This window comes from Euleptes europaea, chromosome 2 (genome assembly GCF_029931775.1).
Source record: "Euleptes europaea isolate rEulEur1 chromosome 2, rEulEur1.hap1, whole genome shotgun sequence".
NCBI lineage: Eukaryota > Metazoa > Chordata > Lepidosauria > Squamata > Sphaerodactylidae > Euleptes > Euleptes europaea.
The window spans coordinates 128,453,440-128,479,403 of NC_079313.1; the positions used below are offsets into that span (position 1 = coordinate 128,453,440).

General features: G+C 49.4%; 1 protein-coding gene across 1 annotated transcript in view; it reads left to right on the top strand.

Moving 5' to 3' along the window:
- Positions 1 to 323: 323 nt before the first annotated feature.
- Positions 324 to 25,964, top strand: part of CDH4 (cadherin 4) — an 880,207-nt gene continuing 854,566 nt past the window's right edge. The window contains exons 1-2 of the mRNA XM_056844901.1: positions 324 to 1,064; positions 4,230 to 4,341. Coding sequence (XP_056700879.1) covers positions 324 to 1,064; positions 4,230 to 4,341 — 853 coding nt within the window. The remainder of the gene's footprint in view (positions 1,065 to 4,229; positions 4,342 to 25,964) is intronic.

Genomic DNA, 25,964 nt, shown 5'->3' on the forward strand with positions numbered 1-25,964 from the left:
AAGTGAGCTGTGGCTCACGAAAGCTCACGCCCTGCCAGAAAACATTTTGGTTCGTCTTGAAGGTGCTCCTGGCCTCTTGCCCTTTGCTACCACCGCAGACAGACCAACGCGGCCACCCACTACTGCAGATAGACTAACACGGCTACCCACTGCGAATTAAAGACAGATGGATGCACCTCCTAGCTGTATCTGAAGAAGGGAGCTGTGGCTCACGAAAGCTCACCCCCTGCCAGAAAACATTTTGGTTCGTCTTGAAGGCGCTCCTGGACTCTTGCCCTTTGCTACTACCGCAGGCAGACCGACCCGGCGACCCACTGCGAATGATGACCGCGAGGCTGGTGCGCGAAGGGCGCGCGCGGCTTCCGCGGAAACGCGGCGGGGCTGTGGGCGCGGCGCGGGCTCCTTTAAGGCCGCCCGCCCGCCCCGCCGTGTGGGCCGGGCTTGGGAGGGGAGGCGAGGCGGCGCCTGGCGCCGGCAGCCCCGAGCGCGCTTCACCTGCCGCGCAGAGCGGCGGCGAGGAGTTCCGGGCGAGAGCCGAGGCGGCGGCGGCGGAGGCAGCCGAGTCGCCGGGCTCGGGGCGGGGGGCCAGGGCCAGCCGGAGGGAAGGAAGGCAGGAAGGCAGGCAGGCAGCCCCGTGGGGCGGGGGCGCTGGGGCTCGCCCAGCCCGGGCTGCGGGGGAAGGCGGCGGCGGCGGCGGCGGAGGAGGAGGACGCGGCGATGCCGGCGGGCTGGGGGAGCCTGGTGCAGGTGCTCTGGCTCTGCGCCTTCGGGGGGCCGGCGAGGGTGAGTCGGGGCGGCCGGGGAGGGGAGGGTTGCAGCCGGGGCCAGACTCCCGGCGCTTGCCGGCGGGGCTCCGGAGGGGAGAGCGGGGCGGCCGCGCCGCCGCAGCCCGGCTCGGCACGCCCGGAGCCGGGGAAGAGCCCCTGCCCGCCCGCCTGCCCGCCTCTCCGCATGCGGCGCGGACGGTCCTCCCGCGGCGACGGGGACGCGGGGCTTCGGAGCTCGGAAGCGCCGGGCGGCTTCGCTGCGGAGCCGCGGGCCGGAGGGGGGACACGCGTTCGCGCGTTCGCACGGCGCTCCCCTTTCTCTCTCTCTCTCCCCCCCCCCCCCGTCTTTCCCATCCCTTGCACCCGGTTCACAGACGGCGCCGGACCGAAACCCCGAGGAAGTAGGGATGGGGAGGCGGGGGGGGGGACGGTTCCCTGCTTAGGCGAAGCGGGGGGGGGGGAAGAGGCTGGGAGCAGGGACGCCCCCTCCCCCGGGCGAGCACCCGGAGAATCAGTCGGTGGCACCCTTTCCAGCCCCCCCCCCCCGAGGTTGCCGGCTCCGGCTTCAGCCCAGAAGGGATTGCAATCCGGGGTTCCGACGACAGTCGGTGGCACCGTGTCCACACACACACACACACGCACCCGAGTTGCCCCCGAGGTTGCGGGTTCCGTCCTTAGCCCAGAAGGGATTGCAATCCCCCCCCTTTTTTTTGGACACGGCTTTGCTGCGAGTCGTCCGAACTTCTGAATGGAGCTCCCCCCCCCCCCCGTTAGTTTCTGGAGCCATGTACGCGGCTCCCACGACGGGGCGGACGCCTGGGGGGGGGATGTCTCAGCCGATCCGCACGCATGGCTAAGGGACGGGGCTCTGGGAGGCTGGCTTGGCCGGGGGGAGAGTCCGCCTTCGGGTTTTGGAGGCTTTCTTCTCCGTCCCCCCCACCCCACCCCTCCCCTCCCCACCCCACCATCAGCACCACCAATGCAGTCGAAACGAGCACATCTTCAGGCATGTGCATCTCTTCCAGCCGAAGTCCCAGGCGCCAAGGAGGAATCGACCGCCCCGGCAAATAAGGAGGGGTTAATTCTTTTGTTGGAATAGGGATTCCTAGAGAAACTTACTTTTTTGGGGGGGCTTTTTATGGGAGTGAGAGATGCTACTCTGTACTGCCAGGGCGCATTGTAGCGGTTGGAAAGGCTGAATGGCGGCACTGTAGGCTCCCTGTCGTTGCTTCTCTGGCGCGGTGGAGTGTATGTATTTTAAGTGCATCTTTACCATCCGCTCCAGCAAAAATGGAGCTTTCTAAAACCATGGAATACGGCTGCAGGATATCGAGCTCCGGAATGGAGAGTTTTCCCCCCAGCGCCAGCTTTTTCTCCCTGCGTCTTCCTCACCCCCATATTTATTTTTTTTACTTAGAAACGGTTGCAAAAAAGCATATTTCCAGTGGATAAACCTGGCTCTCACCGTATAGCCCATCTTTAAGAAAAGAAAAGGAGAACCTTCATTTTACCCCCCCCCCCACACCTTATTGAAAACCATTTAGGAGTTTATTAAAATCACACAGGTACAGATCTGGAGTTTGATCTGCCCAGCAGATACGATCCCCCAGGAAGTTCTCTCTTCCACCATCTCTGGCATGACTCCTGCCGGAGAACTTCTTGGGAGTTGCTCCAGCATCATGTGTCTTGTCAGGGAGCTTCTTTTGTAAATAGGCAAATAAGCCTTTGGAAGCCCCATTTAGTATAACTGAAACCGCCCCCCATGCTTTTAAACCACCCCTTCCCCCCACCCCCGCAAGGATGTGTGTGTGTGCATTTTAAAAGACTGGCAGGAATGACAACTCAGTGAACCTGTGAGGGGCTCCACTGTAATAAATGGGTGGCTGGGAAATCCAATTCCTATTATCTGGTGTCAGACCCTTTGAAATGTTTCCCGAATTGCAGCGCCGTGCCAGGAGACGGGCCCGGAGTGCGGGGAAGAGCGGCTCTCCTGCATTTCCCAGAGACAGGCGCTGGCATTTCTCCGCGAAGCGTGATTTCGAGCCGAGATTACATTGGCTTGCTTTTTGCTTAGTAAGCGCCTCTGGAAGCCGGGAGACAGACTCTCTGGTGTTCTCTCTCTGTGTGTCTCTTGTTCTCTCGCACACGTTCGGAGGAGCTTTCCCCGCAGTTCACAACGATTTCAGAATGTAGAACGGATTGGATTCTAAAAGCTAGGATTCTAAAAGCTAGGATGTCTTGGCAGCTTCCTTATTGGGGGGCTGATTAAAATCGCCTGTTTGGGACCATTTAGCTTGGTGGTCTCGTCTGCCTTGAGCTCATGAGGACTCCCCCCCCCCTTCAGGGGAGTCTTGTGAGACTCCCTGGGGGGGGAAAGCATGCCTAGGATACTCACCCCCCCAAAAAAAAATCACCTATCCCCTCCCTACCTTCAAGCTTCCTTTGCCACAGGCATGTATTTACAAATTTCCAGCTACTAAGCTTTCCATATGTTTCTGCCAGCGTGTTCTGGAAGTCGGGCCAAGCTGATAGATCCGGAATGGCCAGGCAGAGGAGCAGAATCGATTCTGCCACGGTTGCACTTCCAGGATTTTGGGTGGAAGCCAGCCCTGTATCTAGGGGTGTTTCCTTCCAGCTTGCGCCAGCAAACAGATCTCTCCTTTACCTAAAAGGGAGGAAGCTGTGTGATCGGATTGGGGATCCCTGCAGCTTGGGGGGGGGTTAAACGGTGCTCCTGAACCAGATGGGGTCCATGAGAGTGCACACGAGTGTCAGTCTGTCTGTATTTCCCCCCACACACCCCACACTGCCCCGTAACCTTCCTAGATCTCACTTTGTGTTTCAGCCAGGGAAGCCTGCATGTGTGCAGGGCTCTCTCTCTCTCTCTCTTTTTCTCCCCCCACCCCGCCTGCCAGGTGGTGATTGCTCAGCAGTTCTACATCGATTTGTTCGGGGAGGCACAGCCTGGTGCTTTTTTGCGGCATCCTGCTGGAAGCTCTGTCTGCCACTCCAAAGGCCTTTTATTTATTTATAACCCCCCCCCCCCCACGTTGAGCTGAGAGGGCCGAAGGCAGATTTCTGAAAAACCCAGAGCACTGTTTGCATGCTGCTTGATTTACTTCTATCATGGATATTCAGCTGAAACACAAAGTTAGTGAATCTTCATTGTGATGTGCTTCATTCAGCTGTGGGCATCCTTAGCTGTTTTCCCAAGCCCCCTTCGACGTAGGGTTTCCAGTTGCCTCCTATAAGATATTATTTTCTGACCATTAATGCCGGGTTCTCCCCGCTCCCCTCTTCACTCCTTTCTGGTCTGAAATGTGTTATCAGTTCGACAGGCTCACCACTGTTTGTGTTGCCCAAGCTTGAGGGCTTTGCAGACGCTTCCGTGCTCCCCGTGACTCCCTCCCCCAACGAGAAACACCACCTCAATTCACAGTGTTCTTGTTTTGCTGTCCGCAGGCGCACAATGGGGATCTTACAGTCCGACCCACTTGTAAGCCGGGCTTCTCGGAAGACGATTACACGGCTCTGGTTTCCCAAAACATCGTGGAAGGGCAGAAGTTACTCAAAGGTAGGAAGAGTGGCTGGCGGAGCGGTGGAATCTCTGATGTGTGCTTCTGTTGGTGGTGTGCAAAGAGCTGACGGGTGTTTATAGGGGAAATAGGAGCTTCCTGAATGGGAAGGCTTTAGTGGCAAAACCAGAGGAGTCTTGCAGGCCAGCGTGCGTCTGGATGGCCGGGAACCGGTGTCGAGGGCCTCTGATCTGCACGTTGCCAGGGCCAGGTGCGAGGATTTTGAAGGGCATGTGTCGTTGCGGTCTGTGCTCCGAGTTCCATTTCTCGCTTCCACCCCCTGTCGGTGGCAGTTTCTGCGTTCTCCTGCCTGTCTGTCCACCAAGCGTCTTTGCCTTGGGGATCCGAAGCATCTTCGAAATCAGGCAGACGTTGTTGTTGGAAATGTGGTAAACATGTGCCTACAGACATTCTGTTCCGCAAATGTGGCATTCCCTTTTTCGCGGCTCCCCAACTGACAACATGAAAACAGAGGCAGGAAGAAGCTACCAATTAGCTTTATGATAATTGCAGTATTTAGAACTGCTTTTGTGTGTGTCTGTGTGGGGAGGGTGGCAGTGGACTCCTTTAAATCCAGAGGGCAACAGATTATCCCGAAGCATGCTCTCCGGCCTCCTCTGCCCACTCGGTTTTGACCTTACTAAAATAACGCAAGTTTCCATGATAAGAACTCTAGCCTGAGTGCGCTGCTTTCAGGATAACTGAGCCAAACGGGAACACGGCGTTGCCTGTAGATGTAGTTGGCGTCACGCTGCTGTGAAACCCGTTGCAGACGGTTGAGGGCCGGTGGAGTTGATCTGGGCAGTACAAACCGAGGGGGAGATGGTGGCCGGCCATGCCAAAAACACGCAAGTTGTAGTGTGGGTGTCTGTTCCCTTGAGGGCCTCCTGTGACGAAGCCGCCCGCTGAAAGTCAAGCTGGTTAAGTGGGAATGACATCTGTCTGTCCGCCCTTCCATTCTTGGGTCTTACCGCCAGTGTTTGCTTCTCAGGAAACGGCGTGTGGCAAGGGGAAAGTCACGTGTGATGCCAGGCTTGTTGAAATGTTCGAGATCCGGGACTGGGCACAACACTTGGGGGGGAAAAAATCAGCTCCGATGGAAAAAATGAGAAAGTGTTTTTGCAGGCATCGGTGTGCGCTGGTGTTTTTAATGTGGCTTAGCAGCCAGGAGTCCACAGTGCTTCACTGACCAGAGTTTTGGATGCAGTATGATACTTATCTCATCGGGGATGTGGTGCGCCAGCTGTGTGTGCGTGCGCAAATGCGTGTGCGTGCACACGTGCAAACGATTTGCCTGTCTGAATATTTTGTGGCTTTGTACTTTGAGGTATGGTTGTGCACACCTTGGAAAATATTGATATCTTACGTTATTGTTTCCTTAGCTGCCTTTTTTTGTACACCCCCTTCCTTCTTGGTGACTTTTTCTTCGTCCCGGATTAGTTGCATTAGCCAATCAGAGACTTCACCTGTGGTTAACATGTTGATGCCACAACACTGGTCAAAACTGTCCAGGTGAGGGCAGGCTAATTCAACTCGGAAAGCAAGAAGGCAGTGCAGCGGCAGCTTGGGGTAGTGGTTAGAGTCTCAGACTAGGATCTGGGAGACTCAGGTTCGAATTCCCACTATAGAATCATAGAGTTGGAAGGGACAACCAGGGTCATCTAGTCCAACCCCCTGCACAATGTAGGAAATTCCAAATTACCTCCCCCACACACCCCAGTGACCCCTACTCCATGCCCAGAAGATGGCCAAGATGCCCTCCCTCTCATGATCTGCCTAAGGTCATAGAATCAGCATTGCTGACAGATGGCCATATAGCCTCTGCTTAAAAACCTCTAGGGAAAGAGAGCTTACCACTTCCCGAGGAAGCCTGTTCCACTGAGGAACTGCTCTAACTGTTAGAAAATTCTTCCTAATGTCTAGACGGAAACTCTTTTGATTTAATTTCAACCTGTTGGTTCTGGTCCGACCTTCTGGGGCAACAGAAAACAACTCGGCACCATCCTCTATATGACAGCAAGTGCTTGAAGATGGTTATCATATCCCCTCTGTTTTCTCCTCTTCAGGCTAAACATACCCAGCTCCTTCAACTTTTCTTCTTAGGACTTGGTCTCCAGACCCCTCACCATCTTTGGTACCCTCCTCTGGACACGTTCCAGCTTGTCTATATCCTTCTTAAATTGTGGTGCCCCAAACCGGCCCAAGGTCACCCAGCAAACTGCCATGGCGCTAGTGGGGATTTGAACCTGGGTTTCATCCTAGTCTGACACCTTAACCACTACACCACGATGATTCTCATAATTTGCTGCTGAGTGTGTATCTCTATCACATCGGTATATCCTGATCTTGCCCAGCGTCATATTCAGGAGTCCAGCTGCTGTATTTCTACCAGCCAAAGATCTTTTTCTGTCGTTCTGCTCACCAATCTTGATATTAACGCACAAAGTTCATTAGCCATATTGAGGAAGAATTACTTCTCTATCCAGTTGTTCCAGAGGCAATTTATTCAGTGGGATAATCCTGCTTTAAAGTGGAGGAACGCTCATCTGTGGTTCTTGTAGGTTATCCGGGCTGTGTGACCGTGGTCTTGGTATTTTCTTTCCTGACGTTTCGCCAGCAGCTGTGGCAGGCATCTTCAGAGGAGTAACACTGAAGGACAGTGTCTCCAGTGTCGCTCATCTGTGGGTTTGGTGGCTGATTTGGCCTTGCATGCAAGTCAACCAAAGTCAGCAAGACTTAGTAGCCAAAAGATACTTGTATCAATCTGTGGCTCACTGACAGGCAAAATTAAGGGTGTGGGAAGAACCTCTTTCAGAAAACCCTTCCCTGCTTTTTTGCCCAGGAGGAGTCCAGGTGAGCAAGAAGCCGTTTACCTGTTCAGGTTAGCATCCTCTTGGTTTCACCTGGGTCACTTTCATTGCAAGTGAATGTGTTTGCTTCTTGGCTTCCATTCCACTTCTTTTAAGGAACTGGCTGTGATTGACAGAGCTTTCCAGGGGTTTATCTTGCCTCTTCATTTTTTCAGACAATAATTCAGTTTTTGCTTTCTTTTCTGGAAGTGTGCTTATGCTAATTTGGGCTTGATACATTGTCTTATTTATTTGTTAGATTTATATCCCGCTCTCTGTCCTGGCCCGGTTGTGGCTGGCTGGGCAAGAAAGATGGAACAGAAGTTCTGGATGCAAAGACTGTGCCAACTGTGAAAACTGTTGTTTTTTACGTCAGATGATTGTGAACTTTAAGTAGACAGGACGTTAAATCACAACAAGCCCTTTAAGTAACTCAAGGGAATGTGAATTCCATACATTTCTGGTAGGAACAGGGGGAAATCCTGTATTGGAAACAGGAGTAGGTTGTGATCCTTCAAACTTTCTTGCTCGTTCTTATCAGATGGGGCTTTAACTATCTACTGTCTTTTCTGCTTAGGCCTTTTGTTCTTTGGACAGTGTGGAAGTAAGCATGCCGAAAACCCGTTGAAATCCATGAACTTGAAGAGTCTGGTAGCATGTTGAATCTCTGCTGAGTTTTTAAAAAGTGGTTGAAGGGACTTCAATGTGCTGTGATTTATATATATATATATATATATATTTGCATTTGTAAAACTTACATTTGTGCTAGATTCCATGCTGAAAGTACGGTACAAGGAATAAACCACCTAAAAATGTGAGAAGCAAACCTTGGCAGTATTAAAAAATATTAGAGAACAATACAATGAGAGTGGTAGACTTGGTGGATTCTTTGGGAGGGCAGTGTTCCACTGAAAATCCTCTTGAGAATGCCCCACAACCTGATTTTAGAAAATGACTGCACTGGAGGGGGGTGTCATATGGGAGCTGTCTCCTTTTCATGAAGAAGGAGAGTTGGTTTTTATATGCCAATTTTCTCTACCTTTTAAGGAGAATCAAACCGGCTTACAGTCTGCTTCCTGTCCTCTCCCCCAAAACAGACACCTTGTGAGGTAGGTGGGGCTGAGAGAGGTCGGAGAGAACTGTGACTAGCCCAAGGTCACCCAGCTGGCTTCATGTGTAGGAGTGGGGAAACCAACCTGCTTCTCCTGATTAGAGTCCACCATTCTTAACCACCAAACCTGAAGCTGCTGAAGTGGGAGAGATTCAATACAGATAAAAGGAAGTATGTCTTCACACAACGCACAGTTAAATTGTGGAACTCCCTGCCCCAGGATGTGGTGATGGCTGCCAACTTGGAAGGCTTTAAGAGGGGAGGGGACATGTTCATGGAGGAGAGGGCTATTCATGGCTACTAGTCACAATGGAAGCATTCATGAAGCATACCTATTATCTCCAGGATCAGAGGAACAGAACATGCATATTTTATGAGGTGCTGTGGAACACAGGCAGGATAATGCTGCTGCAGTTGTCTTATTTGTGGGCTTCCAGAGGCACCTGGTTTTAGCCACTGTGTGAACAGACTGCTGGACTTGATGGGCCTTGGTCTGATCCAGCATGGCCTTTCTGATGTTCTTATTCACACCATGCTGTCAGAGCTCCAAAGCTCCAGTATAATCAAAGATGAACATACATGAAGCTGCCTTATACTGGATCAGACCATTAGTCCTTCTAGGACAGTGTTGGCTGCTCAGTTTGGATGTGGCTCTTCAGGATCTCACACAGGGGTCTTTCACATCACCTACTGCAGGGGTCCCCAAGGCTCAAAAAGGTTGGGGACCCTTGACCTGCCACCTGGTCCTTTTAACTGTGGATGCCAGGGACTGAACCTGGGACCTTCTGTAAGCAAAGCAGAGGCTCTTCCACTGAGCCCCAGCCCCTCCCCATTATGTTCAGCAATTGGGTATAATCCACTGGAAGTTTCTCTTGAGGGGGAGGGAATGTAGGTATGAAATAATCTGAAGGACATCTTGGCAGAGGTTGTATCTGGTATTGGCATATTTATTCCTCTGGATGTTCCATCGAACTTCGCAGCAAGCAAAGGACTACAAATGACTTTGTTAAATGGTTTGAAATCAGAAAGTGTGTGCAGTGAGCTATAGACATTGAACAGGAAGCAAATAACCACAATGTACATGCAGGACTCCAGCTTGGTGAAAGATAGGAAATGCGCTAGAGCAACACTGATAGGTTGGAACATAATATGATGATAGAGTAAATGACAACTGCCATGGTCCAGTGGGAAGTTATTTCCGTGGGGCTTGCTTGTGATGATGGGAGTTCCCCTATGTGGCTTGTAAAAAAGAAGTACACCTTTAAATGGATGGTTAGAATAAAAAGATAAACCGTTTTACAATTGAGCTATTAAAAAAAAAAGAATGGTTTGTTTTCCCGTACGTAGTTCAAAGTAGGGGACAGTAAAAAAATGTAAGAAGTGTTTATAATTTGTGTGCGTGTTAAGTGCTGTCAAGTCGCTTCTGACTCATGGCAACCCTGTGAATCAAAGTCCTCCAAAATGTCCTATCTTTGACAGCCTTGCTCAGGTCTTGCAAATTGTGGGCTTTGGCTTCCTTTATTGAATCCATCCATTTCTTGTTGGGTCTTCTTCTTTTCCTGCTGCCCTCAACTTTTCTTAGCATGACTGTCTTTTCTAGTGACTCTTGCCTTCTCATAATGTGACCAAAATACGATAGCCTCAGTGTAGTCATTTTAGCTTCTAGGGCAGTGATGGCGAACCTTTTAGAGACCGAGTGCCCAAACTGCAACCCCAAACCCACTTATTTATCGCCGAGTGCCAATGCGGCAATTTAACCTGAATACCACCCCCAGAGGGGGCCCAGAGGGAGAGGCTAGGGTTGCCAAGTTCCTCTTTGCCATGAGTGGGAGGTTTTTGGGGTGGCGCCTGAGGAGGGTGGGGTTTGGGGAAGGACTTCAGTGCCATAGAGTCCAATTGCCAAAGTGGCAATTTTTTCCAGGGGAACTGATCTCTATTGGTTGGAGATCACTTGTAATAGGAGATCTCCAGCTAGTACCTGGAGATTGGAAACTAGTTCCTTAGTGTTTTCTCTCTACATATCAAGACAAATGGAAAGGTGTTTGGAGGATAGCTTGTGGGCACTTCAAAGGTGGAATAGGACTGCACGCCCCTCCGCCCGCACAGACCCAGAGGGCGCCGAAGAAGCCGCTGGAGGGAAAGAAAGAAGGAAGGAAGGAAGGAAGGAAGGAAAGGGAGGGAGAAAGGGAAGGGAGGGGGAAAGGGGAGGGAGGGAGGGAGAGAGAGAAAGGAAGAAAGAAAGAAAGAAAGAAAGAAAGAGAGAAAGAAAGAGAGAAAGAAAGAGAGAAATCGAGAGAAAGGGAGAAAGAAATGGAGCGAGGGAGAGAAAGAAAAGTAGGGAAAGAAAAGGACAGAGGGAGACAGAGAAAGAAAGAGGCTATTTATGCATGGGAGGTTTTGCCTTGGATTTGTCACTCTCCAGATGCACATTTCCCCCATCTGGATTCTCAAAACTCTGCATGGGGACTTACTGATGAGTTTTGAGAATTTGGATGGGGGAAATGTGCATCTACAGAGCGGCAAATGCTTGAGTGGCCAGAGACAGAAAAGCCTTCCTGCTTTTTTTTTTTTTTTTCTCTCTCTCTCTCTCTCTCTCTCTCTCTCTCTCTCATCTCTCTCTCTCTCTCTCTCTCTCTCTCTCTCTCTCTCTCTCTCTCTCTCTCTCTCTCTCTCTCTCTCATCTCTCTCTCTCTCTCTCTCTCTCTCTCTCTCTCTCTCTCTCTCTCATCTCTCTCTCTCTCTCTCTCTCTCTCTCTCTCTCTCTCTCTCTCTCTCTCTCTCTCTCTCTCTCTCTCTCTCTCTCTCTCTCTCTCTCTCTCTCTCTCTCTCTCTCTCTCTCTCTCTCTCTCTCTCTCTCCTCTCTCTCTCTCTCTCTCTCTCACACACACACACACACAAACGGCCCCCACCTGCTCCCTCAGCAGAGAAGTGGGGGGCGTGCACGCAGAACAGTCCGCAGCGCACGGGGCGCCGGGAGACCCTTCCCGCGAAGGCTCGGTGTCCTACCCCGCACCTACACACCCATGGAGGGCTGGGGCAGGTCCTGGGTGAGGGAGAAGGAGCTGGGAGAGGAAGGGTGAAGGGGCAGGAGAGGCAGAGCAGCCCAAGGGAAGGCCAACAATGCGGGTGGTGTGGCTCAGGCCCACCAGCAGCTGGGCGGCGCGCAGGAAGCCATGCAAGGGGAGAAGGGGGGAGAGGGGGGAATGGACAAGGGCCCAGAAGCCTTCCCCAATCAGGCACCAGCTGCGAAGGCGGAAGAAGGGAAGGGGGACAAGAAGGGGAAAAGAAAAAAGAAAAAAAAATCCTGCCCCGCTGACAGCTGCCCCCACCCAGCCCGGCCTGCCAGCGGCTGCAATGACGGCGGCTTCTGTGGGAGAGTCCGGGGGCCACCGCCAATGATGTCGGAGATTCCCCACCCCTGGGCTACAGCCTCCCCCATCCGGGGCAGGGCAGAGCCGGAAAGGCCAGCGGCTTGGAGGAACCACATGTGCCAGCAGAGAGGGCTACGCGTGCCGGAAGTGGCACCCGTGCCATAGGTTCGCCAACACAGTTCTAGGGTCAGTTCAGGCTTGATTTGATCTATAACCCACTGATTTGTTTTTTTTGGCAGTCCAGGGTATCTGTTAACACTCTCCTTTCAAAGGACTCTACTTTCTTCCTACCAGCTTTCTTCATCGTCCAGCTTTCACCCATACATAGTAACAGGGAATGCGATGGCATGAATTAACTTGATCTTGGTGGCCAGTGACACATCCTTACACTTCAGAATTTATAATTTAAACCCTACAATGTAAAGACCAGCTTTAACCCAAGGAAGTTTTGCAAAGAGAGAGCCTAAAGGGTTTTGATCCAAGTCAGCATTTTAAAAGGCAGCTTTACAGTGTGAACTGCACTCGGTCGATCCAAGATGAATTCTAGCGCTTCTTGCTCGTCGCGGTGGGAAGCAAAACACAACAATTTTTATGGTTGATCCTGACTTAAACACAAGGGCAATTATTTTGTTTGCCAATAGCTTGAAAAATCTATTTTACACCTTTTGGAGCCTGTGTACTAAAATACATGCTGCTGTTTATCATTGTGAAACAAATATTTCTAATTAATGTGTTCAGTATCTGTGCTAATCTGTTGCTTTAAAAACAGCCGTGTGCCTGCATACCGTCCTCCTTGCTTATGTTAGGCGGGGAGACTGTTAGTTCTCCAAGGTTTCATTTCAGTTTTATTTCCCAACACTTGGTATGTCTGACACACAATGTTTCCCTCTCTCCTTCCCATCTGCGTGACATTTTTTTGTGTGCATGGGAATTAAGACATATCCATAGCACCTTGTTGTAGCAAAGTCTGGCTGTGGTTTGGTTCACTTCTAAGTACATAGTCACCTTTAGGTCAAGTGCCCATTAAAAACTGGAGAAAGAGTTCTGGTACATGTACAGTGTATAGGATTGCCAACCTTCAGATACTGGCTGAAAATCAGTTGTAATAGCAGGAGATCTCCAGCTAGTACTAGCCAAATGCAGACTCTGCTAGCCAAATGCAACCTCTCCAGCTAGTACTAGCCAAATGCAACCTCTGCTATTACACCTTACAGTGAGGGAAAACAGTATTTGATCCCCTGCTGAATTTGCCCGTTTGCCCTCTGATGAAGAAATGACCAGTCCATAATTTTAATGGTAGGTCTATTGTAGCTGTGAGAGGCAGAATAACAACAGGAAAAACCCCAGAAACCCAGAATACAAAAGTCAGAGATTGATGTGCATTATAATGAGTGAAATAAGTATTTGATCCCTTTGCAAAAGATGACTTAGTACTTGGTGGCAAAACCCTTGTTGGCAATTACAGAGGTCAAATGTTTGTTGTAGGTGGCCACCAGGTTTGCACACATCTCAGGAGGTAGTTTGTCCCACTCCTCTTTGCAAATCCTCTCCAAGTCAGTAAGATTTCGAGGCTGATGTGTAGCTACTCGACCCTTCAGCTCCCTCCACAGATCTTCGATGGGATTAAGGTATGGCTAGGCCACTCCAGGACCTTAATGTGCTTCTTCTTGAGCCACTCCTTTGTTGCCTTGGCCGTGTGTTTTGGGTCATTGTCATGCTGGAATACCCATCCTCGACCCATTTTCAATGCCCTGGCTGAGGGAAGGAGGTGCTCACCCAAGATTTGACAATACATGGTCCCGTCCATCGTCCCTTCGATGCGGTGAAGGTGTCCTGTCCCCTTAGCAGAAAAACACCCCCAAAGCATAATATGTCCCCCTCCATGTTGGACGGTGGGGATTGTGTTCTTGGGGTCGTAGGCAGCATTCCTCCTCCTCCAAACACGGCGAGTTGAGTTGATGCCAAAGAGCTCGATTTTGGTCTCATCTGACCACAACACTTTCACCCAGTTCTCCTCTGGGTCATTCAGATGTGCATTGGCAAACTGCAGGCATGTGCTGTCTTGAGCAAGGGGACCTTGCGGGCTCTGCAAGATCTCAGTCCTTCACGGCGTAGTGTGTTACCAACTGTTTTCATGGTGACTATGGTCCCAGCTGCCCTGAGATCATTGACAAGTTCCCCTCGTGTAGTTCTGGGCTGCTTCATCACCGTTCTCATGATCATTGCAACTCCACGAGATGAGATCTTGCATGGAGCCCCAGACGGAGGTTGACAGTTATTTTGTGTTTCTTCCATTTGCGAATTATTGCACCAACTGTTGTCACCTTCTCACCAAGCTGCTTCTCACCAAGCCTGGACTGGGCTTGTCTTGTAGCCCAGTCCAGCCTTGTACAGGTCTACAATCTTGTCCATGACATCCTTGGACAGCTCTTTGGTCTTGGTCATGGTGGCTAGTTTGGAATCTGATGAATTGATTGCTTCTGTCGACAGGTGTCTTTTGTACAGGTACTGTAACGAGCTGGGATTAAAGGTAAGACCTCTCCCTTACAGCAGGTGCTTTTAATCTCAGCTCGTTGCATACAGTGAAGATACCAGGTAGCCTGACGTCTGGCTGGTTGATGGGGGATCGAGTCTGGCTGGTTGATGGGGGATCGAGTCTGGCTGGTTGATGGGGGATCGAATCTGGCTGGTTGATGGGGGATCGAATCTGGCTGGTTGATGGGGGATCGAATCTGGCTGGTTGATGGGGGATCGAATCTGGCTGGTTGATGGGGGATCGGATCTGGCTGGTTGATACGGATCAAATACTTATTTCACTCAAAGCAACGTTTAAAAAAAATCTGCACAGCCAGTCAGAAGCCTTGTTGGGCAAAAGCCCCTACTGTCCCCACCCTCTGTCTAAAAACACTTTGACTGGCCCAAGGTCACCCAGCTGGCTTTATGCATAGGAGTGGGGAAACAAATCCACACACACACATATTCACACACTGGGAAACAAATCCACCTGGTAAGCCTCTGCCACTCATGTGGAGGAGTGGGGAATCAAACCTGGTACTCCAGATCAGAGTCCACCACTCCAAGCCACCGCTCTTAACCACTACACCATGCTGGCAGGTGCCATGGCACACACTGGTACCACGTTGGGGACCCCTGGAATAGTGTGTATAGTGGGTCTCCATTTGTGTGTATCTGTGTGGGCTCTGTCACAGAAAAAATTGGTAAAACTAAAGAAAAAAGGAGGGAATGATCCGCTGATTAAACATCTTCCCGTTTGAGGCTTTTACGTACAAGAAGAGATGAAAACTGCAATCCCGATCTTCCTCATTAGGAAGCAAGATCCATTTAGTATAGTGAGGTTTACATCTGTGTAGGTATGCAGAGGATGGCTCGGTGGTTGCATTCCTTGTACTTGCTAGGAAGTAAGTGTCATTGTGTTCAAGTGGCGCTTTCTTTAGAGTAAACCTGCGTAGGAGTGAGTCTGTAAGAAGAGCCGCTGAGGCTTTTAAAATGTTCTGCACGCCATTAATAGTTTTAATGGTGCAGAGAACGTAAAAAAGCGAAATTGTGCTGCGTCTTCAAAAATTACTACAGAGTCATCCAGTGAAACTGATTAACAGTCGGTTCCGGGCAACCCAAAGGAAGTGTTTTCCCTACTTTGCAAGTAATTAGGTTATAGTCACTGTTAGCTGGTGTGGTGGTAATAGTTTGCTTAGATGGGCATATAAGATTTGTTACCCAAATTCATGGAAAAATGGGCCCAGCCAGCGTAGTGTGGTGGTTAAGAGCGGTGGTTTGGAGTGGTGGACTCTGATCTGGAGAACCGGGTTTGATTCCCCACTCCTCCACATGAGTGGTGGAGGCTAATATGGTGAACCAGATTGGCTTCCCCTCTCCTCCACGTTAAGCCAGCTGGGTGACCTTGGGCTAGTCACAGCTCTCTTAGAGCTCTCTCAGCCTCACCTACCTCACAGGGTGTCTGTTATGGGGAGGGGAAGGGAAGGTGATTGTAAGCTGGTTTGAGTCTCCCTTAAGTGGTCGAGAAAGTCGGCATATAAAAACCAACATCTACCAGATGGTTTGGTAATAACTTGCTTGTGAACTTTTGAATGCCACTTGGCTAGTCACTTGTAAAGAATATGGTAATCTTTAGGTTCTTAAGGTAGTGTTCCAAGCTAACAAGTGTGTTTCTGATCCTCCAGGTTGGGACCAAGCGAGATGTGATGCTTTTTAGAGAATTGGCTCACTTTCCCCGTGGCAGTGTAAGCTCAGAACTACAGTGTAGGGGAGAATAGCTTTGTGGCTTCCACAGCACAGCCTCTTCCCAAGCTGAAGTGCCCCTGGAAAGGAGTTATTTTCCTGCAAATAACAGTCCCCTTGGCTGTTGTGGGGCTGTATCAGGGTTGCCAACCTCCAGGTGGTGGCTGGAGATCTCCTGGGATTACAAATGATCTCCAGGCGACAGAGATCAGTTCACCTGGAGAAAATGGCAGCTTTGGAAGGTGGAGTCTATGGCATTATACCCCATTGAAGTCCCTCCCCAAACCCTGCCCTCCTCAAAGACCACCCCCAAAATCTCCAGGTATTTCCCAACTTGGAGCTGGCAACCCTAGGCTGTAGGCTAAGTGAGTTGGGTCAGGGGAACCTGCTCCTGTCTCTTTAAAAAATGTCACATCTAGTTTGGCCCTTAGCACAGTATGTGCATCTCCCATGTCAGAAATTGGTGTGTATGTGCAGTAAATCAGTTAAATCAGTTTAACAAGTGGGAAGAAGGTTAGTGGATTGAGTTTAATTGTGGAACTCCCTGCCCCAGGATATGGTGATGGCTGCCAACTTGGAAGGCTTTAAGAGGGGTGTGGATGTGCTCATGGAGGAGAGGGCTCTCCATGGCTACTAGTCAAAATGGATATTAGTCATGATGCATACCTGTTCTTTCCAGGATCAGAGGAGCATGCCTATTATATCAGGTGCTGTGGAACACAAGCAGGATGGTGCTGCTGCAGTTGTCCTGTTTGGGGGCTTCCTAGAGGCACCTGGCTGGCCACTGTGTGAACAGACTGCTGGACTTTGTGGGCCTTGGTCTGATCCAGCAGGGCTTTTCTTGTGTTCTTGTGAAGGTGGTTCATGTTTCCCAGTTACACTTTGGAGCTTGGAGACCAACAAAACAGTGCACCTGTGATCCAAGGTAGGCCTCATATGCCGAAGTGTAGTGAATGGGTTCTTTAAAAAGAGTATTGCAAACAATGTACAGCCTTTCCACTCTTAGTGGCTTGTCTTACCTTCAGTCTAGGGTTGCCAACCTCCAGGTGGTAGCTGAAGATCTCCTGCTATTTCAACTGATCTCCAGCCAATAGAGATCAGTTCACCTGGAGAAAATGGCAGCTTTGGCAATTGGACTCTATGGCATTGAAGTCCCTCTCCTCTCCAAACCGCAGGCTCCACCCCCAAAACCTCCCGCCGGTGGAGAAGAGGGACCTGGCATCCTTACCTCAGTCCTCAATTTGGCACGGCAACTCCTTAAGTCGCATCAAGATTTTTAAGGGGAAAAAAAATTGCTTCCAGCGTTCTTCCTGGCTGGAATCGAGTTAAACAGATAATGACTACTTTATAATTGAGTTATTCCAATGGAAATGGCTTAGCCTTAATTTGACAACAAAAGCTTTCACAGAGTCATTGTTTTATTATAAGTACGCCATAAGCTATTAACTACTACTTTGTGGTTCCTCTCCTTTGCCTGAGTCAGCTCTCCTTCCTTGCGCCGAGAATCCAGCGGGTACCCATTTGTTACACAGTAATTAACTTGTTTATGATAAATGGATGGAGGAAATGTCGTGGCATTTTGGTTTATGTCTCCATAAAAAAAATGTGTTTGCATTCTCGCAAATTTCATGCTAATTAGGCTTAAAATAGTTTCCCCTCCCCTCCACCCCCAAGAGGGTACCAAATTCGGCAGGTTTTGCACCGTTTGCAAGGACTTCAGTATAGCGTGGGCGGCATTTAGCCAAGCTGATTTGTAAAGCGGGTGGGTTTTGCTTTAGAGATTCTGCTGCGTCATTACTGCCTCTACTTTATTACTAGCAATTGTGTGTGTGTGTGTGTGTGGTTATTTCTGTTCTTGTTAAGCAGAGTAATGAACTTTCTTCTCCTGATCACTGGTGCAGGTTGTGTGTTGTGTTAAGTGCCGTCAAGTCGCTTCCGACTTGGGCGACCCTATGAATCAAAGCCCTCCAAAATGTCCTATCTTTGACAGCCTTGCTACAATCTTGCAAACTGAGGGCTGCGGCTTCCTTTATTGAGTTTATCCATCTCTTGTTGGGTCTTCTTCTTTTCCTGCTGCCCTCAACTTTTTCTAGCATGATTGTCTTTTCCGGTGACTCTTGTCGTCTCATGATGTGACCAAAATATGATAGCTTCAGTTTAGTCATTTTAGCTTCTAGGGTCAGTTCAGGCTTGATTTGATCTAGAACCCACTGGTTGGTTGGTTTGTTCGTTTTGTGGCAGTCCACGGTATCAGTAACCCTCTCCTCCAACACCACATTTCAAATGAATCTGCAGGTTAGCTTATAAAATAGCATAGCTGACTTCTTTTTCCTTAGGCTGAGATAGAGCGGCCTTTATTTTATTTTTTTAAAAAAATGTTCTGCATTGTAGCGGAGGACAATTACTGCGCCGGTATCTCTTTCTCGGCTTTGTTTAATTATTAATGCTAACTTAAACTGGCGAGAGCAGCTATAGCCTGGAGGCAGGGGGCTGGGGACCGAAGAGAAAGGGAGGGAGGGAGGATGGAAGGAAGGAGCCAGTTCTGAAAGACAAACCCACTGATATTGGCGCTGAATCGGCCTGGTGCAAGGAAAACGTGACCATTATGTCAGTGGGGTTGGGGGCTGTGAATTGCCCGAGCCATGGTTTTGTGAAGGGTTGGGTTTCAACTGAGCTGTGAGTTGCGCAGTTAATTTTTCAAAAGTGTATATTTTTTTTTAATGTGGGTTGTGTAGGGCTGACAGTCTTCAGAGTTGCGCCTGTTCTTGAAATTGTGTGTATGACACAGTTCGTGCTGCCTTTTGTGTTTGAAGACTCCTGTTAATGATGCAGCGGCTTAAAAAAAATATCTGGGTTCTTCCCCAGATCACATCACGGTAATTCCTGAACACCTGCCATTCGTGCATTAAACGACATGATTAGCAGCTGTCACTTGTGGTTCTGGCAAGAGCTGGGAGAAGGGGGAGGCAGAGCGATTTGCGAGGAGAAGGTGGCATTTAATTATGCTGTCGCATTGTATTTGCTAGCACCTGTTTGGTTTCATTAACAATAATAAAAAAAAAAAACTACCTCCGCGATGCTTTCTCTTCTCCCCCTCCTCCCCTGTCCCTGTTTAAGAAATTTAAAAACTTGGTAAGATTTTTCTGCTGGTATTTAGAACAGTAAATACACTGTATGGTGTTATAAATATGTATTGTAAGCTTCTGAGTCTCACAGGACGTTTCATCAACCAAAAAAAGCTTGCCTTCGTTAAAGGGTTGCAGCAGTAGAAAAGAGTAAGAGTCCAGTAGCACCTTCAAAAGTCATACAATTTCTGGCAGGGTATGAGCTTTCGTGAGCCACAGCTCATTTCTTCAGATACAGCTAGAATGTGAGTTCACCTGTCCTTAAGTAGAAGAGAGGAAATTCAGACACCCAATGGCAATATCATGTAAATGTCAATACCAGGTAAATGACATTAGCAGGCATGAAAGTCACTACATCACCTGGAAGTGAGATGGGATAAGTCTAGGAGTCACCAGAAACTCTTCGGTTTTACCATAGAGTTTCCAGTGATTCCTAGAGCTACCCTTTGTCACTTCTGGGTTTTACCATGTTGCCAATAGCAAATGCACTCCTCCCCTTGCCCTTGCCTCCAGCCCTCCTGCCAGTTGCTTGCCCTGGCAACCCTAGCTACAGGTAGTGTTAGATGCCCTGGACCACATGAGCAGAAGCCCGCAATGCCTCTGGTTCACATGCTAGTCTTGTCCTTCCTGGGAATCAGGACATTGTGAGCAGAGTAGGAACCATGTTGTGGATCCTCCTTTGTGTTCTGAGCCTTCTGATGTTACTGAGCATTAGGGTCTGGTTAGGCTGTATGTTAAACGTGAGTTGGAGGAAACCCCGATCCAACTTGCGTCTAATGATGATCAGATCAGACCCTCCGGGGAAGAAGTTTTGTGACCTCAGCTATCGTGCTGCAAAGGTTATGTTAGAAGGGTCACTGAGAGTTTTCTACCCATTACGCAGACCAAGGTGGTAGAGTTCTGGAGCGGTCCGCCTCACACTTTTATCTACTTCTGCCTATGCGTGACATGCCCTGTCATATAAAAATCCCTGCATGTATTCAAGCTAGCAGATCAGGGCTAAACCTTTTTTTCCCCTTGATGCACTAACTTTTTACACGAATGGAGGAGTGTTTGTCAAAGTTGCCTCCAGCAATGGTTTATTCTAGAGTTCTGCTGGCGGGGGATTTGTCCGCTGCTTCCCGCCTATATTGTTCTCCTGATCTAAAGTATGCCCTCCCAAACACAAACGGCTGCTAATTGTTCAGGGGACATACATCCCCCCTCCTCTAGTACTTTTGTTCCAATCTATTCTCCTCCCCCCCCCACCCGTTGGAGCGGTGGACTCTGATCGGGAGAACCAGGTTCAATCCCCCCCTCCTCCACATGAGCGGCGGAGGCTAATCTGCTGAACTGGGTTGATTTCCCCACTCCTCCATATGAAGCCAGCTGGGTGACCTTGGGCTAGTCACAGTTCTATTAAGAGCTCTCTCAGCCCCACCTACTTTACAGGGTGTCTGTTGTGGGGAAGGGAAGGTGATCGTAAGCCGATTTGATTCTGCCTTAAGTGGTAGAGAAAGTCGGCATGGAAAAGCCAACTCTTCTTCTTCTAAGTGAAATTGACGTTGTGGGGAGACCTGCTCACAATTCATTTGTGTAATATGTAGTGTAGCCTTTGGATGATTTGGGACATGTTTGCGCCGGTGTGTATAGGTGTTTTCCCATTTTCTGTTTTGACAAGCAGCACTGTGCTAATGCCCACTGAATAATGGGCTTCATTTGTTCTCGCTCTGTCTCAATTACATGTTGTTCCTTCCCCGGTGCCCTTGCAACCTGCTGACCCAGCCGGGCTGGCTGGAGCCCTGCTCTGGAGATCTCTGGCCTTGAAGTCCTGGCTTCATGGCCAAGGCCATGGTTTGTGTGGGAAGGGACGGAGCGAGAGAAATAAAGAGTGACTGTTCGGCCTTTTGAGCGCGAGCGATTGAATTTGCCTTCGACTTGGAACACACGCTCTTCTGAGTGTTAGACGCCGCACACCTGATTAAGGACACGGCAGGTGTGGTTGGGGGCGCAGGGAGCTTGGGCACCCATTATGTCGACTTTTGCTGCTGTGTTGTGTCTCTATCACACTTTCGTCCTCTCCTTTCTCCAAGGGAGCAGCCTGAATAGCCCTCACTAGCCTGGTCTTGTCAGAGTTTGGAAGCGAAGCAGGATCAGCCATGGTTGGTACTTGGGATAAGAGACCGCCAGGGAAGTCTACGGTTACTATGCAGAGTCAGGCAGTGTAATGTAAGCTCAACCCTCAAAATGAAGATGCTGTCCATTTTTGGTGCTCTTTCTTCAGAAAGGAAACTCGCCACCTGCAGGCTGTCTTAACTCTCGACTGCAGCAGGGGTTTGTGGAAGGGAGAAGAGCGCAGAACCCTAACTCCAGTTGCAGTGTCCAGATACCCATGAATAGGGTTTGCCAGCCGCCAGATGGGGCCTGGCAATGTCCTGGAATGCCAACTGATTTCTAGGCAACAGAGATTAGTTCACCTGGAGAACATGGCTGCTTTGGAGGGTAGACTCTATGGCATTGTACCCTGCCCTCCCCAGACTCTGCCCCCCAAATCTCTGAGAGCTTCCCACCCTGCAGCAGGCAACCCTATCTGTGGGTGTGTTTTAGGGTTGGCAGCTCCGGGTTGGGAAAAACCTGGAGATTTTGGGGGTGGATCCTGAGGAGGACGGGGTTTGGAGAGGGGAGGGGCTTCGATGCTATAGAGTCCAATTGGCAAAGCGGCCATTTTCTCCAGGGGAACTGATCTCTGTCGGCTGGAGATCAGTTGTAATAATGGGAGATCTCAAGCCACCACCTGGACGTTGGCAACCCTACTGTGTTTACTTCGTAGACTTCCTTTGCTGTGACTTTTTTTTTGCTTTCTCCCAAACTGTTTTGGAAGTCTTCCTCCACTCCTGAGTGTTTCTCTATCAGTCGCATCGTGGTACTTCAAGCGAAGTAATGAGCGATAAGGGCTCCAGTTCAAGTGTTCTGCAGACCCAACCGCGTTTAACATTTTAAAGGACTCTGCTTCTTAACCGAGTCCCTAGGCCATAACCTTTGCTGCTCAGGGGCTTGGATTAATTACTTTTTATCGCAGGCTATTTTAGAAATCGGCTGTTGCTAAAAAGTAACTACAAACATGATCTTTGGAAGCCATTTACCACGCTGTCTCTCCCTCCCTGACATTGAGATCAGCTTTGGAGAAAAAAAATTGAATGCAGGGAGAAATTGGACCTCTGTTTTAAATAATGCAGGGTGCTGGTTTAGCTGGGGCTTTTGAGAAGTGCTGCTGCTTCGGACTGTAGGTAGAGAGGCATGCAGGAATGCCCTTCATAGCCTAAGACCCAAATATCGAGCGGACTTTTCTTCCCGTATGTCCCCAGGTACCAGCGAGATCTTCAAGCTGCCTTCTGCTACTTGTTCCCCCATTTAAGATGGCCTGCCTGGCATCAGGGAGCCAGCGTGGTGTAGTGGTTAAGAGCAATGGTTTGGAGGGGTGGACTCTGATCTGGAGAACCGGGTTTGATTCCCCACTCCTCCACATGAGCGGCGGAGGCTAATCTGGTGAACTGGATTTGTTTCCCCAGTCCTCCACATGAGGCCAGCTGGGTGACCTTGGGCCAGTCACAGTTCTCTCTGAACTCTCTCAGCCCCGGCTACCTCACAAGGTGCCTGTTGTGGGGAGAGAAAGGGAAGGAGCGGGAAGTCATCTCAGGTGTATTGTTGAGTGATCCCTAAGTAAGGTTGAGGAGAATTAGTCTCTAGAGTCCTGAGTAATCCCAGTCCAGGTTAGATGCTAAACTGGTGAAGAAGGTTGTGTAGTTCCTTACTCTAGAAACTGGAGTGTATTTTAAAGCCAACTCAAGAGAAATCTAAACAAGCCCCTCAGTGAAAACAAAGGTCTATCCCCCTAAAGTGAATTTAGCCATATCATCTAGAAGAACCAAACCTCTCTTGAGTAAATATATATTATTGTGAAGTGCCTACTCTCTGTTTGTTTTGGGAATATCCTAATACCTTTCTGAAATCCAAGTTTACCTGCCTAAACCCTCATCCTGCCTTTCTGTTATAAATAAATTCCCGTCGTTTTGAACTTCTACCTCTCCAGGCTTCTGTGTGCCATCAAATTTCCGACAGACCTCATTTCCCTGAAAAACCCAAGTCTCCCTTCGATCCGTCCCAGCAACCCTCGTTGTCGATCGCTTGAATCGTGGCCTCAAGTCATATCTCCCGAGCAGATCCCACGTCCTGTGAAACCTGCTTCCCCGTGGCCCTTTTTGTAAACATTTAAGAGGGAGAGTTGTAGGACTCCAAACCTACATACAGCTGCTCAGACCCGTGGGACTTGGCCTTCTTAACCAGTTTGTTCTCGGAAATTTTGCTTCGGAGAGGGCAAAATGCACAGTCAGTAGTGGGGCTGCCAGGTCCCCTATCTCCTCCGGCGGGAGGCTGTGGGGCTGCAGTTGGGATTGTGTGCGCGCGTGTCCACGCACGCATGTCGGCACGCGCGCACACAATCCCAACTGTGCAGCCCCATAGCCTCCCGGTTTACAACCGGAAGTGCCGCCTCGCAAGGGGCCTTTTCCTCTTAGTTTGAGTGGTAAAGTGGTGAGCTGGATTTGTTTCCCCAGTCCTCCACATGAAGCCAGCTGGGTGATCTTGGGCCAGTCACAGTTCTCTCTGAACTCTCTCAGCCCCGGCTACCTCACAAGGTGCCCTCACGAGGCGGCACGTTCGGTTGTCAACCGGAAGTGCCGTGCGCACGGTGTGTGCGTGCGCGTTTGCCCGCCGACCCTCGGGTGGTTGACGGGCAGAGGGGCGAATGGCCGGGGGTTTGCCCGCCACCACCGGGTACCTGGCAACCCTAGTCAGTAGCCATCCGGTGGAATTATACTGCACAGTTCCAAGCCAGATTTCTGCCCTCCTTGCATTCCTTACACATCTTCATTGGAGGGATGGGGCCCTGGTAGTTATCAGACCTTGCCTGCTATCTAAAGGGCTAGGCCTAATTTTATAGGATCTGGGCCATGGGTAAAAGTACTTCATTTGTTTAGAGTATTGGTTGGCCCCTTTTCCAAAAAACGTCTCAAGTGTGTCTCACAACTGGTTAAGAAGGCCAAGCTGTAACACAAGAACATACAAAAAACAGAAAACTTAAACTACTACCTGGTAAAGGAAACAAATCAACCCATAGGGAGACTGCAGCCAAGAAATCAGAAGGAGATTGAGACTGGGAAGGGCAGCCATGATGAAGCTAGAAAAGATTCTTAAGTGTAAGGATGTGTCACGGGCCACTAAGATTAAGTTAATTCATGCCCTATTACTATGTATGGGTGTAAAAGCTGGACAATGAAAAAAGCTGATAGGAAGAAAGTAGATTCCTTTGAAATGTGTTGGAGAAGAGTGTTACGGATACCGTGGACTGCCCCCACCCCAATCAGTGGGTTATAGATCAAATCAGGCCTGAACTGACCCTAGAAGCTAAAATGAATAAACTGTCGTACTTCGGTCACATTTTGAGAAGACAAGAGTCACTGGACAAGACAGTCATGCTAGGAAAAGTTGAGGGCAGCAGGAAAAGAGGAAGACCCAACAAGAGATGGATTGACTCAATAAAGGAAGCCATGTCCCTCAATTTGCAAGACCTGAGCAAGGCTGTTAAAGATAGGATATTTTGGAGTATTGATTCATAGGGTCGCCATGAGTCGGAAGTGACTTGACAGTATTTAACACACATACAAAGGTAACAAAGCCAGCAATAAAAAAGCTTTCCCCGGATCCTTCAGCACCCCCGTAATACAACATAAAAGTGAGCCAATCTTGATATATAACAATCTGGTGTACAGACCATAAAGTCAATACAGATTGTTAAAAATAGTCAGCTAACAGGTAGGATAAAATTTGCTGGCAAACTTGGGCAAATGAAATGTGTTAGCCTGGCACCTAAATGACTAGCAAGGGGGGATGCCATTCTGAGGATGGAGGGCCACCACCAAGGAGACCCATTTTACTGCTGGTGCTTGCCTCTCCTCTGAGGTGACAAGGATCTTAACTGGTAAACAGGATAGTATCAGAGAAGGTGGTCCTTCAGGCATCTTGGCCTTGAGCCGGTCAGTCATTGAAAGGTCAGCACTCTGCACTGACCCCACCAATAGAAGAAGAGTTGGTGTTTATACTATTTTCCCCTACCTTTAAGGAGTCTCAAACCAGTTTACAATCATCTTCTTTTCCTCTCTTCAAAACAGACACCTAGTGAGGTAGGTGGGGCTGAGAGAGTTTGGAGAGAACTGTGCCTAGCCCTAGGTCACCCAGCAGGCTTCATGTGTAGGAGTGCAGTTCACCAGATTAATCTGCCACTCATGTGGAGGAGTGGGGGGTTGAACCCAGTTCTCCAGATTAGAGTCCACTACTTTTAACCACTACACCATGCTAGAAAGGCAGGGAATTCAGATCTTCATGGGGGGATAGCAACCCTATATTCAACTGGTTACCACTTACCTCTGTAAATAATCGGTTTGTTCCCTTGATCCCATATAATTGTACTTATCTTGTGTAACAGCATGCCAGTGATTTGTGACCATTAGAGCATATGCATTGTAAATGTTATAAAAAGATCAACGATCCAATGTTCTTCACATATTTCCTTGAGCAACGGTGTCTGGCATTGTTAGAAATAGGTTAATGGGCATCATGAACCAGTCATCTGAACCTCTGGAGCTTTTTCTTCAACCATTTCTGTAGGAACATGCTATTCTCTATGCCTGATCTGTACAAGCAGTAGTTGGCACTTTTTAAAAAGCTTTGCCTGGGAAGCTGCACAAAACCAAATCTGTGTCCATTTCCTTCCATTTGATTTCCCAGGCGTCAAAGACTCCATCAACGGGCATTGATAAATCGCGCCGCGTCTGGACTTTTGTCCCGTTAGGACGGTGCGTTTAAAATGTTTCC